This window comes from Lissotriton helveticus, chromosome 12 (assembly GCF_964261635.1).
Source record: "Lissotriton helveticus chromosome 12, aLisHel1.1, whole genome shotgun sequence".
In the NCBI taxonomy this organism is placed as follows: Eukaryota; Metazoa; Chordata; class Amphibia; order Caudata; family Salamandridae; genus Lissotriton; species Lissotriton helveticus.
The window spans coordinates 554799340-554815982 of NC_136073.1; the positions used below are offsets into that span (position 1 = coordinate 554799340).

The window sequence follows — 16643 nt, forward strand, 5'->3', positions numbered from 1 at the left end:
ATTCGGGTGTTATTGTTAACATTGAACCCCACAGACCGAACGGTACCAGGCTAAGATGGAATGGGGATAAAGCTGAAATGACGTCCGATTCAATTATAAATAGCTGCTTATCAGAAATTACTGAGATTCTCGAGCATGCTGACGTCACTGTCTATCCTATTGGAAATTTTATCAGAATTAATTCCATTATTGACAAAAAGTTTACTAAAACAGCTGGGAGTAAGTCCGACCAACAAAAGGGATGGTTCGACCACGCATGTACCATTGCGCTAAAAGAGGTTAAAGTGGCACTGGCAGCCTAACCTAGAGCCAGGAGCCAGGTGTCCCAGCTTAGAATAAACTATAAGACAACAGTAAAGCGAAGGAAAACTGAGTTACAGCATGAGGCCTGGGATGAATTGACACAGACTGCAGAGTTAAAAAACTGTACATTATTTTGGGCTACTGTAAATTCCCCATTTCTTAAAGATGAGAAAGTCCCAGAACTAACATCCAAGGTCAACATGGAAACCTGGATTTCTCACTTTTCTACTATTTTTGACTCAGACAAAGTCCTGGGTAACTGTAAGGACTGTTGGCCCATTGTCCCTTTGGATATTACCATTACTGAGGTTTTAGACAGCATTAGCGCTAGTAAAGGGGGAAAGGCCCAGGGTCCTGATGGGGTGCCCATCGATGTTTATAAGATAGTCCCCGAGGTATGGGGACCAATGTTGGCTAAAGTATTTAATGCAGCTGTCTGTCATGGGATACCCCCAACCTGGGAGGAATCAATTATCATACCCATATTCAAGAAAGGCGATCGGGGGGATGTGAAAAACTACCGTCCCATCTCCTTGTTGGATTCCTCAGTGAAAATTATGAGCCGGGTACTTTTGGTTAGATTGGAAGAATGGGCAGAAACCAACGGTATCCAGGCAAATTGCCAGTATGGGTTCAGAAAAGGGCGTGGGACGATTGAGCAATGTCTAAATCTCGAACTTTTGATCGGGAAATATACCCAGGCCAAGAAGGGCTCTATTTATCTCTGCTTCGCAGATTTGAGTAGCGCTTTTGACATGGTGGACCACGCAATTCTCTGGGCAAAACTGATTGAGATGGGGGCCCCTGAGGGTATTGTCTTTTTTTTGGCCCAACTATGTTAAATTACGTACCAGCGTTCGATATGGTTCTAATGGGGAGTGTACCACCAAATTTAAGATCGAGAGGGGTATAAGGCAGGGGTGAGTTCTCGCTCCCTTGCTTTTTACTCTTTTCATTAATGAAGTGGACACCGTTTTACAGACAGTAGTGGCAGACGCTCCTAGAGTTAATGATTTCAACGTTCCGGTATTACTCTATGCGGACGATGCCGTGCTACTGTCTAGGACCCCGATAGGGCTCCAACGCTTGATGGATGGGTTTTCACAGTTTATCAAGAGTAGAAAACTTGTGATCAACAAAACTAAAACCTATATTACGGAGTGTGGGCCAGGGCTGAGCAAGCCCCACTCTTATCTTATAGAAGGACAAAGGGTCCAAAAAGTCGACAGTTTTTGCTATCTTGGCATTACATTTTCTAAGAATTGCAGCTGGGCCAGTGAGCATAAGAATGTTAGGGCTAAGATGATGAGGAGTGCCAATGGGGTGTTTACTTTTGCCACCAAATTAGGGGACAAACGGATAAGAGACATGCTTAAGTTCTTTCAGTCTAGATGTCTCTCCATTGCCCTCTATGAGGCAGGGGTTTGGGGTTTGGCCCCGGCTGGGAGCCTCCAGGTGGAGGAGAATGTCTTTTTAAAAAGACTTTTGTGTTTGCCAAAATCTGCCTCTAACGACTTAGTTCACAGAGAACTCGGAATCCATTATTTAAATGATTTGATTCTCCTGAGACCACTATTGTTGTGGCGTTCCATCTGGCTGAAAGAAGAGACATCCCTAAACAGAGCCATCATTAACGATTGTCTCACTGTTGATAACCATTTAAAGATTCCATGGATTAAATATATCATCAACAGCTTTCAGGAGTTCTATGGCCTTAATATAAATAGACAGATATAGGGCCTCAGATATATCCAAGTCTGAAATGAAGATCATCTTTTTGAATCATAAATCGGAGAGGCGGACCTGTAACGAGGGCAATTTATCCACCTGTGTGTTTTACAGTAGTATGAACGAAATAGCGGGCTATCAACCATATTTGACCCTAGTGACCAGAGTTTCTCATCAGTTTGTTCTAAGAAGATTAAGGATTGGGATTGTGCATAACTTGGTTGCTTTCCCTTCGCTGAACAAGCACCCTGCTGGTCCTTGCCCGTGTGATAATATATCTGCACAAAGCACTATGCACTTTCTTTTGTTGTGTCAACTGTATGGGAATTTCCGTAAAGCTTTTTTAAAACCTATTTTTGTCAAGTTTGGTGTCAGGACAGTACATGATTCTATGAAATTGCTTTTTAACTTGCACCATCCTGATGTTTGCTTTTTTACTGCTACTTTCCTGCTTAAAGCGATTGTCAGGAAAAGTATGTCTTTAAATATTTATTCCCTCCCCGCCTGTATATTATGTTTCTTTTTAAACATTGGCTGTTTAATTGCAAATGTAATTGTATTATAATCTTAATTTTATTTATTATATGTGTGCTTTTATGGACATGTTTTTTCTTTGTTCCGAATAAAGCCTTATGAAATGAGTGCAGTTTCTCTCCAGTGGCACAGTAAGGATGGAGAATGGGACTCAAGTCTGAGCAATCCCTTGCCACTTAGAGCGTTACACTGAAGTTAACAACAAAAAAAACAACAAAGACTGCACGAGACAGCATTGTGATTGCAGGGTCCGAAAGGAAAAATCTAGGACAAACATCTATGTTCTTCTAATGGGCTACGTTGGTTGTCTTTTAGCTAGTAATGCGCTGCTTTTTGTCTGGTGCAAACCTAGCTTGCCAGCAAAAGCTTACTCTGCATTGAAGGGACTGCGATGACCCAAGCTCCTAAGTGTGCCCACTTTTTTGAACTCACTATTGTCGAATTATTCATTACATTTTCTAAAAAGAATCAGTGGAAGAATTATGGGATTGGGACATTCATGCTACATTTAAATATATTGCATAGCGATTATTTACTGACTACACAAAATAAACTTAAAATTTTACATCAAGGAGGAGAATAGGTTGGGAGAAGCTAAGATCATTCACACCAGGTGAGGAGTTACATTTCACATGCTTACAACGGCATTACATTTCATATATGAATAATATTAGGCACAGGGAGATGAAGTGATTTACCCAGAAACTGCACAATTGTTCTTTAGATGCTGAAGCCACAATAAGAATCTAGGCCTCTGGGTTACAAAAGAGTATTTTTTTTCCATCACAAAACATCCCCGCAAATACTTCAGAAAATATCTGCTTCTGAATGCAATCGAGTTGTGTGTGTGTGTGTGTGTGTGAGAAAATCAGGGGTTTACTTCAGATTTAGTTCCCTACTATTTTGTGCTAAGACTGGTGTCCAGGAAAGAAGTATCAGAGGATATGAATTTGGGAGAGGTTATAAAGCAGTGGCTGACTGACGAGAGAAAATAAGGACCAGTTCTGAATAGACCAATTACCAGTCTGTCCTCTGGCATTCACGTGAATTAAAAAAGAAAACTCTCCATGCCGTTGAGGAGAGGGAAATACAGTGTGGTGCAAAATATGAAGAGCCTCAACTGCACATTTTGTGCATACTGAGGTAACCGCTTAACTGCTGGGCCTTTGAGTTTTCGGGGAAAAATAGAAAAAAGTGCTCAGAATAAAAGTGTTTTTTCGCTCTCATAACATATGCATCAACAAATGGGTTTTTGTGTTAAAGTCTCCATCTTCCCAGCTTTCAGGAACATGCAGAGCTAAATAAAATAAAAGTACTACTTTTTTAACCACCATTATGTTTTTTTTAAGAGGTAGCCCCTTTTCCTATTGTTTGTGCTCTCAACCTATATCCAGTTTGTGGTTATAACCATTGTGAATCCCATGGGTGATCTAAGAAAGCTATAGATTTCTTTAGAGAACATTCCAAGTTCAGTAAGGGGTCATGTGTAGATCCTTCATGATTTCCAGAAAGATTACCAGCATATTTTTTTGCGTGGGTACCTGGAGGTATGTATGGTCATGCCTACGATGGGCACCTCCCACCGATATTTTTTCCATACGTCTCTGGTGTCTAGTGGGCTTACTGTAATCACCCCCATGCCCAGGGGGGCAGAAAGAAAGCATATTTGCTTTGGTCTTAGGGGTATGACCATGGCCATGCCAATAATTGGCAGCCCCCATCTCTAATTTACTTTTAATAAAGGCCTGGTGTCTAGTGGGCTTTCTCTCCCCCCTCATCCCCTGGGGAGGGGGGGCACAGATCGGAGGGGGTAATCACTGTATATTTTCTTATGGATGGGGGCATTGCCATACCCGTAATGGGCCACACCTATTTGTTTTATGCCGTGGTATCTAGTGGACTGTCTCCACACGAGACCAGTCAGGGGCAATTATCCCATATGCCCCCCCGAGAGTGGGTTAGAAAGACTGTAGCCATCCAATGTGCTGGGAGGAGCACAGTGACTTAGATATGCCCCCAAGCACTGATGCAGTGAAAGTAAAATGGGCCCAACCACTCATTTCTGCGCAGTGCATTAGTCCTTTGCAGCGCCTTGATGCCCTTGGGATAAGTTTAGCACTTTATAAATTTAATATTCATTTATTATTCATTTCACTTTCGTGTAATGACGTCTCATTATCAATTGCCATAAAAAAAGTGGCTGCTCTTCCCGAGCAGTCAAAGTTTAACTAAGAAGGGAAGTCTCTGTTGCTCTGCAACAGAGGGGCCTTTATATGCCTCCCCAGTGTCAACTAATGGCTGGCAGATGCACTGGAGAGGTAGTGCGGGTGTCGGCCATTGGGTGACATCCACACGTAAGGGGTTAATTTCACAATACAATAGTGTGCTTGCTATTTTGTTATGTTTAGATTTCAATACAGACCATGTATATGCCTTTCCTTTAATCATAATGGGGTCACATCAAGAGGCATAGATTTTGCTGCTTGGCTCCTGATAAACGAGCATTGGGAAAGCCAATAGGTCTGGTCAAAGATAGATAGATAGATAGATAGATAGATAGATATACACCTCCTTCCAACCGAAAGAAGACAGCGACCCAGGAGGAAACGGTAGGAAACACTGGTTTATTGACACAGATGCAAATGCATTTCGGCAGCCTATCTGCCTTCCTCAGCGCCCAAAGCGTCCAACCAGTGAAATGTCACGCTGCAAGTAAGTCCCTCATTTGAACGCTTGCTAGTGCAAGCCAGCTCCACCCCTTTGGTGAATTCCCCGCACCTGTGTGCAGTCCCAAGTGTAGCGCAGGACTGCAGATCCCAGAATGCAGCATAATGAGACTGGGAACCTCGGTGCAGGAGAATGGCGTAAGTGGTGACAATGTCATTACGGGGGGGGCAGGGAACAGCGTGAGCCCCTTAGGATGCTGTGATGGAAATCCCGCTTTGGTGTGACAACTGTCCAGTGCCTCCTCTGGTCCCCCAATACAGTCACAGCCACGTCAACCAGAGAGTCCATAAAGCAGGGGATGAGCCACAATGTGCTCTACCCGGCATGGGATTAACAATCCCAAAACTGCTAGTTTTCCTCCTCAGTTTCGATGGCGGGCTCCCAGCCTTTCCAACCAACGCTGGCAACACAAACTGCAGGTTTCGGTTGGAAGGAGGTGTGTATATATACATACATATATAGTCAAAGAGGCTTTATTAGAGTATTACTCATAAAAGCACAGTACATACAAAAATTTTAAAGCGTTATTAAATAGTTGCCTCGGTCAAATAAAAAGTACTTTACATAAAAAGCATGAATATACATATACTATAAAATACAAACTATATCAAGTAGATTCAATAAAACCATCCCAGTATAAACTGCTACTCGGCTAACATTTTATACCTAATAGACCAAGCCCATCCCATAAATTTCGCTACTGCTATGGCAAGTGGCAAACATGAACTAGTGCAAATAATTCTCAAAGCTACGATGCTACTATTAGTAGCAAAATTTTTACATACAGGTTTTAACCAAATTCGCCTAGGGACGGCATAGGCTTGACAGGAAAATAGGAAGTGCCCAATAGTTTCCTTTGCAGATCCACAAGCGGGGCAGGAAATACTAGATGAACCCCTCCACCTGGCAGTTAGGGACCTGAGCGGAAGAGCACCTATCCTCAATTGGCATAGAAGCTTCCTATCCCATGGCTTTGTTATATTGTCCCAATAAAGTTCATGGTCAGGAGAGATTTTGGATTCCAGATAGCATCCTGTCAGATCTAGAATCAGTGTTTCTCCACTCCCGCTCAGCCACATAGACCCAATACAACTCCTTTACAGTATTTTTGCTAGGAAAAAGTGTGCCTGGCGGGTTATCCCAGAGGGTTTGGAGACCCAACAAACATAATAAGGATCTAAGATCTTTTAGCCATTTGATCTTATGGAATACATCCGGACATCCGCTTTAATCAACGCTAAAAAGCCCTCAGCATAGGGCTTGAGTTCTGGAGTGATCCAGAGTCGTCTCCAATACATGATCGGGCGAAGCTTTGCCAAATCAACCACAGCCTTTCTACCCAACTCGTATCTAAGGGGGAGAAGGGGGTACTTTTGGTAAGACCAGTAATTGTCCTAAAGAACTTACTTTCTGACTTCTGTAATAGCTGGTGCTTCCCGAAACCCCACAGCTCAGCCCCATATAGTGCTAAGCCAAGGGCTTTTGCCTCATAAACCTGTAGGGCTGGCATGATTGGTTTAGATTTTGATTTTCTGTGTTCAGCCCCAAGGGCTCCAGCTAATTGTCTGTGCCTTAATGTCGCAAGATCAATATGCTGGGACCATTTGAGATCATTGGTTACATAAATACCAAGGTAGGTAAAAGCTTTAACTACCTCTAGGGGGCGCTGATTCATAGTCAGCCTGGATCGGAAACTACGGTGGGGGTTAAAAATCCTTAACTTGGTTTTGGCCACGTTGACTTCAAGGCCATGCTCCCCACAAAATTCCTCAAAAATGTTGAGGGCACACTGCAGGCCACTCGTGGTCTTTGATAGAATAAGAGTATTAACGGCGAACATTAGTATTGGGACCCTAATGTCCGCCAACGAGGGGGCATCTAGATTAACAGACAGCATTCTAGCTACTACTCCGTTTATAAACAAGGAAAAAAGCAGGGGGGCCATTGCACACCCCTGCCGAACTCCCCGCTCAACCGGGAAGTTCGCAGTGACCTCACCTTGGCTGCCCCACTGTATCCTTGCAAAATTCGCCTCATGCAACCTCATAACCAGGGTCAGTAAATCCTCCGGTAGGCCCAGGTTCCACAACACTGACCACAGCTTAGTCCTGGGAACCAGGTCGAAGGCAGCCCGCAAATCCACAAAAGCGGCATACAGGCTGCCCCCGCCCAGCACCACAGTTCGCCACCGTAGCAAGGTAAAGCGGAACACCTGGTCCACCGTACTAGTGGCCTTCCGGAACCCAGCCTGGTAAGGGGATAATGCATTATTCTCGTCCACCCAAGCCATAAGCCTGTTCACCACCATCCTCCCCACCACCTTTTGAATGGTAGCTATCAAGCTTATGGGTCTATAATTACCCGGCAGACCCCGATCACCTTTCTTATATACGGGGATAATGATTGCACCCTTCCAAGATAATGGAACCATTGCTCCCTGGGCAACAGCGTGAACCAAAAGAAGGATATATTTACCCCAGCGTTCCCTATCATTAATAAAAAGATCCGCCGGGATCCCATCCAAACCCGGAGCTCTTCCTCTTGATACTGCACTTAAGGCCAACAACACCTCACCGTGACTAAAAAAATGATCTTTGGGATATACAGCCATAAAACCATCCATCTCAGAGCCAGGGTGGCTATCGGCATATTGTGGCTTAAAACAATTGACCCAGTCTGCTTCACCAACATTATTATCGGGGCAATTGGGTAAACCGCCACTACCCCATTTGCGAATGCTCCAGAAGAGCCTGGAATCTTTAGCCCTACTTGCCTCCCTTAATTCATTCCAATGCCGCTCATCCCATGATTTTTTTGCAAAGGCTATACTGTCCTTGTAGATCCTTCCAGCACTACGGATTGCCACTTGTTCTCTACTCTTGATAGCTATTCCCAGAGCTAGCCTGGCTTTCCTACACTGTGCATTATACCACCTCACAGAACTCGGAGGTACTTTATTGGTTTTCCTACCCGGTTTCTGGAAATGGGATCTAATGTCACAGAAGAGATTATCATGTATAGCGGTAATTTCGTAAGACCCTGGTACAACTGTATTTGCCTGCTCTAGGGCAATTATCGCCTTGTCCACCTCCATGTCTATACTAGCCATAGACTGTCGATTAGCCAAAACACTGGGCCATTTTAGCCGTCGCATGTCATTAGTGGGGACAAGCAAGGGAACACCGACCCACTCTATGGCGGGTTTCCCTATTGAGGATAGCCACCATTTGTGTACTACGTACAGGGGGTCATGGTCACTTTCTAGCCTGTGCTTTACTTCCATATCATGGACTCCCTTCCATAGATGGAGGCTGCACAGAACATAGTCTATCCTACTCCTATTTCGGCCGTTATCGAAAGTACATACCACCCCCTTGTCACTCATTGTTCGCCCGTTTAGTGCCCTAAGGCCCCTTTCCAAACAAATGGCATTCAAAACATAATATCCTCAGACCAACGTTTGATTGATATATATATATTTTTTTCCCAAATCTGACCGCAATGTAGCTTTTGTGTGGACTACCTATAAACTTTGCCAATGCTTCCCCTCCCCCCCCCCCCAGGCATTCTGCACGGAAGCCACAATGCTGTAAAACATGGCTAATTGCTGAGAAAGCCAATAGCTCTTTTCTCGATAGACAAGAACAATTGGCTTTACCAGTGCTTGTTAAGCCTTCACTGTAGTCAAGTGTTTGGATCCTTGCAGAACTCACAGGTGGTTTACTTAATGCTAATCGGAGCAGTGCTAATATGGACATGTGCTTACTACTGTACGAGTAGGCAGTACATAATCCATTCCATAGAAATGCAACAGAATCCCATGCATATATGTAGCGGGTATAAAAGCACTTATTTGTCCACTTTACAATATGCTACCAAGATGGAGCAGTATTTGAAACATGGGTTTGACCAAGCTATTGAGGCACGCACTAGTTCCAACTTTTATTCTGACCAAGGCTGTGCCTGGCAGAAGTCTGAACCCAAATGCATAGTCATGAAATAGGCCAAAGGACCTCATTAATTCATTTTGCTTGTGAGTGACTTCAGTCTCCATTATGTTGCTGGTGAACGTCATATTTTAAAATCGATATGAAGTTGGGCAGATCCTTGGAGAGCTTCTTAAAAGTGGGCATTTATGAAGGCGAAGTCCTGTTGTATCACTTAAGAACATTTTAGACTGTGTAGACAAACGGGGTCCATTAAGAATAAAGGATGCCTCGATTTTGTTGTGTCAGCATTGAACAGTGAAGGTCAATTAAAGTGAAAGGTGATCTTTTGGGGTTTTAGATGAAGACCTTTTGGAGCGCTCTATAAAGATTATTGAATGCCTTATGGTCAGTGTTTATGATTTCTGAATTTGCTTGTCCCCCCCCCCCATAAATTTGAAACTGTTTGTAAACCAGATTCGGGGCATCTTAAAACTGGTGCAATTGTTTGCATCCACACAGAATATACATGGATTTATCTAAAAGTTGTCTTTGGGATATTTGAGCCCGCTCTTTTCATGATTGCGGTACAAGTTTATTGTATCATCAACCTGAAAGGGGGAGGGGGGCAGGAATGGGAGCTGGTGAACATAATGCTTGCCAAATATAGACCACTGACCTACAAAAAGGTACTTGAAATCAAATATGAGACTTGCTGCACAAATTACAATAGGTACAACTTCTAACAGAGAAAACATTTTGGAGCCCCACATTATTTGGCTCTCCAGTGCTCCTTCCATTTAAAACATTCAAGTAGCTGTAGGATGAAACAAATCAAACAAAATAATTGCAGTGCTGCTTAGTGAAGTAGCAATTGACTGAAGAGCTGGTTTCCCTTATGGGTACAAAAGTGAAAGCATATGGGATACCGGTGGTAGTGGCTTTTGTGGCTACACGACCCCATACAATGAGCATTTGCCCTTTACACCACACTAATAAAAGTCTCCCTTTGATCATGCATTTTCAATAGCACTCACCAAGCCCAGTATTTAAGGGTTGCCTATTAACTGCAAAACATTATCTGTGCACAGATAGCTCATTTTGCACAATAATATCCATACAGGTAGCCTTAGAAAGCCACAGTGCCGAAGTCTTACTAAATGCGCCTCCTTTTCATGTGTGCTGCAGTTAGCATACCTTTTTGGAGGCTTCAGGGTGGAAAACTTGTCGAATGAGTAACTGTCCATCGGTGCAAAGTGTGAAAGAGCTTCCGCCTAGTGCTTCGAGGTCATTCAGAACCAACTGATGAAACTAAAAGGCAAAGAAAGGTGACATAAGTGAGCGGGAAAAGAAGAGCCATGAATTTCACAATGCACTTTAAGAAGACTTGCAACATTATTACTTTGCAGAATCAGCAACTTTGTAAGGGAGGTGATGACTTCACAGTTCGCATTAGGAAAACGCTGTTTTATGATGCACTGAAAGTACACATGGGTCTGGATCTTTGTTCTGCATGCTGTGTGCACTCAAAATAAAAAGTCTGTAAAATGCAATCTATAACAGTGTATACAGTATACAGACACTACTTTGTCACCAAGTGGGTTAGGCATTTAAGCTTAAATGGATCCCGTTCAATTTACCTTCAAGATTTGTGTCACAAGATTGCAGAATAGACTGGGCTGAATCCAAGAAAGCAAAAAGTCTGTTCAGCAATGCCCTGAATACTGCATGCCATCTGGGCATATGCAATTATTTACAAAATCATAACCTACCAACGTCAGAAACAGATACAAAGTAAAACAAAGTCTGGATTTTTTTTTTCTGTCATCAGTAATAAAGAAAAGTGTTACTGAATCAAGATCCTCATTCACACCTTCCATATACATGAACACAACTGTAAATTAGTTAATGTAATACATTGTATCTAAAAATGCAAATAGGGTTTATGAAGCAGCCCCATAGTGCGGACACTGTTGTCTCTACATGCCACCCCTACTGCAATCGCTGAGCTGAGCAGGTTCCTCATGTCCCCCCCCAAACCGGGGGGGGGGCTGGATACAAAATAACAAATTACCACACAAAAAGCAGCTCATACAGCGCGTCACCTCCACTACCATGTAATCGTGCAGAGAAGTAAAGTAGCTGCCCCCACACACCAGCCTGGCCGCGGCCTCACCCGGAAGAAAACCTAGACACCTGATGCAAGTGTCCTCGGTGATTTGTGGTCTCATTTCCTGTTTTGAATTAGGTTTATAATTGTTACAATGTGGTTCAACTGTTCTAAAAAGTAATATCTAATGCACAGACTGGACGTTGGAATGTACATGTATCTACTTAATGACACGTTCTGTAAAGCAATTCCTGAATTGGACCCCATTGTGAACTGTATTTCCCTGCATGAATCGATGTTTTTATGCACAGCCATAGCTGCCATGACGGCGCGTATCTGGCTCCTTCGCCCTGGCCCTCCACTGGAGATAACAGACAGTGCAGGCCATAGGAGCCCAAAGAGTGCTGTGAACATGCGTGCGACCCCACATCCCAGAAATGGCTGATGCTGAAGCAATATGCAGGAAAAGTTCTGATTTATGTGCAGAGTTAAGTAACAAATGATTTTGTTGTCGGATTGAAATGTATAGAAACGTGTGGACTTATGTACCGGTAAAGAAACAAATGCAATAAAGATATTTTTTTTTGAAAACTGCACAGACAGTTTTACCGGCTATCAAAGGGGGCTGAAATCCTCCCTCAGAATTGCAACTCAATTGCAAAACCTATTTGTTTATGAATGCACTTCTCCAGAAGGCCAAAGACTGGATGTTCCCTTCTATTCAGGCAAACTGCATCAAATTAGCATTTCATAAGATCACTTGCATTCCACTCTTCGAAAAACAAATTATTTGAAAGAAAGTGACACGGCAGTCAAAACGGACATCATTGAGCAGGCATAATGCATGAATGACAGGTGAAATGCTTCCCCTTTTCTGAAAACTCACTTCTCAATTCTCCTGCATTATGCAAGGAGGGAGGTATCCTGCAGTTTCCTGAGCGGATTCCATGTTATAGGCTCCCCCCCCAAAAAAAAATCATCAACCTTCTACCCTTCTCAAACCTACAATAACCCAGCCATACAAAATGTTAAGTTTGTTACTGGTTTAAGATCCTGGAGCACAAGATGCACTCAAAAGTGGACAGAAGTGTCCCTAAACTGAAAGGAATCCAAATCCCCAGACAATACAATGTACCAATGATAAGGAGACATGTAGTGTTCTGGAGCACCCCCCCCCCCTCTGTCCCCAGCAATACTGAAGAGTCACACACTCCAACTGACACAGCTGTTGCAGCAGTATCATGTGAGATCATATCTTATATTTTGTTATTTATTCCAAGTCTACCTGCCAAACATTTCACACAAAAAAAATGTCTGGGCATAATGTTTGAAGTATGTCCTGTACCTCTTTCCCTTAAGCCAAAATTTGAGATCTTCTCATGGATTAAGTGAGTCAACATTCAGCTTTCCAGTTGTTACAACATTCTTCCAATGTTTCAGTTAAAACGTAGGGTAGAACTGTACATGTGTTCCCAAGAAACTCTTGTGCGAAGTACGTTAACAGCAGAATTGGTTATCTAGTCTCGGTTTTAATTTCCAGGTGCAAATATAGGTGCAACATGCCTTGGAAGAAATCACTTGGCTCCAGATGGAACCAAGGGTTAAATTCAAGGGTCTATGAACCTTACACAAAGCGCAGTAAAGCAAAGGTCTGAGCCAACACAAAATGACAACAGTACATCCCGACCACAGCCCTCTGTTAAACCATCACAAAGTGGATTAAACAATCAGACTTTATTAAAAGACCATCATGGAGGCAGAACATGGAGGACAAAGCTCAAGACTATAAAACGCCCCGACTCAGAGCAGAATCCAGCAGACTATTGCAGGAAGTGCCTGAAAACAGAACTTTACAGATTTGCCCGTTTAAGAATGATTGTATCTAAATGAGATGGAACACTCGAAGAGGACTCCTCCTCAAGTTGTTACACTAACTTTATCAAGCTTTCCAAATGTATTTTGCCGATTTAGCTCACAAAGGTAAATGTAAGGTAACGGTGTGACAAAATGCAAAATGACTGGATAAATTAATTGTAGATTTAGCATGAAATGTTGATTGCAGCTTTAAAACATTTTTACTTTTCCATATGCACATCGCATCACAGTTGGACAAAGCTACTCAAGTTGAAACATTGGTTTTTGAGATTCAGATTTTGCACAACAATTTGCACAAGTCAGCAATGATTATATACTGCATTTTAACAAATGACTTCCATATTTTCAACAATATATTTGGTGACTTTACTAAATGTTTTCAAACACGAAAATGTGAGCACCCCTCTGAACATGCACATTTTGTACAGATAAAGAAGAATTACTTGTTAGTGTCGAAGATAGGAGACTCAAAGACTATCCCGCCTTTTCACTCTACTGGTACAGAGTTTCCCCAACAGCACTGTAGCTTTGCATTCAAGGAGGACATGCTAGTCGCTTTGCAGTCTGTGGCACACACTGCCAACTCCTTGCTCCCATACCTGCAATGCATTGATTGTAGAAGGCCCCAATTCCATGTCTCATTTGGTGTGCTGGGCACTAAAAGGTAGTGTTAAAACAATCAAGTGCCAATCAACTGAATTCACATGGTGTTTGAGTTATCTGGAGTTTGAGCTCGCGGTTAGGGAAATTTCAAAATCTCTTCTTCGTATCAATACAGACTGACCTATGTTTCGAAAGATCGTTTGATTGCAAACCAAGACAATGCGTCACATGAATTATGAATATAAAATAGCAAATATTTCCTTAAAAGACAGACCTGGCTTCCAAAGTTTAGAGACTGTTTCTTGAACTGCTTTCAGAGTCCGCAGACACTTCTGTCCAAAGAAAAGACTGATCCCTACTGATGTCAAAAAGAGTTACTCTTCCCATGGCAAGAAAATTGTATTAGTGGGTAAGTAGCTTAAGCAGATGTGAGACTACCATCAGCTCATATTTTGGTAGTAACAAGCATGGAGGAGGCCAACTTTCTAGAAAGTTACTTTTGCAAACGGCAGGCACAAGTGATTTTCCAGGGTAAGGAACTAATAGGCATGTAGGGAAGTGACTTCAATTGAGAAATACTTTCAATAAAGAAATTAAAAGTCAAATAATTTTAAAGGCCTTTGTACATTTGGTATCTGTACATCAGCAAGTTATCACCATGAGGACAATCTAATGGAGTATGTACACATAATGGAACATCAAGCACACCTGAAAGTCTACGATTTGCTTTAAATGTCCACTATGGCATACTACCTGGTATCTAGTATACATAAATCTAAACAAATCATAGGCACAAGTCCGCAATGTACAGATTTTATAATTTTCTGTAAAGCGGGTCCAGAGGTTGCAAATGCATAATTCAATTGACTACAGGACAGAGCAGATTCAAAGCAAGCCACGTCAACCTAAAATCTTGGCATTTTGCCCAGTGCCTAGCCACATCCAAACTCTTGAGAGTGTGAACCCAGCACCAATGCAGAGCTGCTAACCAATGCAGAGCTGCTACTTAGTGTGGCTTGACTAGATGAAACGAGCACACATCAGTGCATCAGAAGAAAGATAGCCTACAGGCATGAAACTTCATGCTTAATCTATAAAATTCTAGGCGAACAAAAGTGAAACAAAGATTTGTTTGATGTAAAAGCATTCTCAATTAGCCAGGAAAGCTTTGTGCCAAATGAGATATATATATATATATATATATATATATATATATATATATATATATATTACACACTATATATATATATATATATATATATATATATATATATATTACACATATATATATTACACATATATATATTACACATATATATATTACACATATATATATTACACATATATATATTACACATATATATATTACACATATATATATATTACACATATATATATATTACACATATATATATATATATATATATATATATATATATATATATATATATATATATATATATACACACACACACACGTATACATACACATTTACACATACAGTGCCATGATCAAATATTGCATGCAAACTTCAACCATAATAAAATCGCAGGTTTCACTTATTTTGTATACCACAATTAATGCCACAGAAGTGAAAGACCACGAAAACTGTTCCAAAGATGGATGCAAGTACAATAGTACTCAGAAACCACAACTCTTACAAATACACAAGCTATTACAACTTACTGGTAATGCAGCAAAAACTGAGGCGGAATCTTTACCTCGAGTGCAGACGGAAATTTACTTAGCGAAAAATGTAGACTCCATTTATTAGTCCAATTTTAGTGAAATATGCCCTTTCCACAAAGCATACTATAAGAAATTAACAGTTTCATCAAGCACACTACATCCGTCCCTCCAAAAATACAAATTTTAATCTTGTCTCACACAAAAAAATAAACTATTTAATAGCTTTGGTAGATAAACTGTAATTTTCTAAACTTTTGCTTTGGTCGGGGTCAGTTTCTCATCTCAACCTTTAGGCTAAAGACAGCTTAAGTACTGTAATTGACAGTAGCGGCCTGTCCCCTAACAAAGCGGTGGGGTGAAGGAGGGGGTCGGGGGGGGGGGGGTGGTGGTTCCGGGACACAGAAAAAAAACACTTTACCTGCACGCCATCGCCGCCCCCTGCTTTGTGTTCTTCTAGTCTTCTTCTGGGCACAGGCAGCCATAATGCACTGCGACCAATCCTGACGCTGCATGAAAGCAGAGTCAAGACTGGCCCAAGCGCTGCTAACCTGTGTTCCCAGGCAACTGGGAGCTTGTGCCTGCTCAGTCCAGCACCAGAAACGCAGCTGGGGTTGGAGAACGCTTCAGTGCGCAAGACCGTTTTAGCTGGCCTGAGCCGGCAGGCCAAACCGTCATGCGCCATGTGACAGTGCCTGTCCTCTCCCTACAAGCATCGACATCCCCCTGGGCCGACCCACAAGACTAGTCAGTCCTGGGGATTAAAATAAAACCAGTGGCAGCTGCTTCAGAATGGGCTGGTGGGGATGAAAAATTAACTAAAATAATGACTTACCTGTCGCAGCTGTGACTGCTGCTCCTCCGTCTGCAAAACTGGAAGCATCCAGGTTCCCTGCGTCTCCCAGCCAATCACGATGCTGCATCAGCAGCTCGTGATTGGTCCAAGCAGCCAAACAGGCCGCTCACTCAGTGCCCTGGGAGCCTGGGCATGTCCTCCACCGGGCTGTGCAACACAACCCAGTGGAGAACATGGTAAGTGTGCATGACGGTTTGGCCAGCCCATAAGGGCCAGCCAAACAGTCAAGCGGACTTAGGGCGCGCAAACCACTCCTCACTCTGCTCGGACTGCAACAAGCCCAGCCCCGCCCCAT

General features: G+C 42.5%; 1 protein-coding gene across 3 annotated transcripts in view; it reads right to left on the reverse strand.

Moving 5' to 3' along the window:
- ESRP2 (epithelial splicing regulatory protein 2) overlaps positions 1–16643 on the reverse strand; it is a 139922-nt gene that overhangs the window by 58893 nt on the left and 64386 nt on the right. For all 3 annotated transcript variants that reach the window (XM_078669230.1, XM_078669233.1, XM_078669231.1), the window contains one exon: positions 10416–10529. In XM_078669230.1, coding sequence (XP_078525356.1) covers positions 10416–10529 — 114 coding nt within the window. The remainder of the gene's footprint in view (positions 1–10415; positions 10530–16643) is intronic.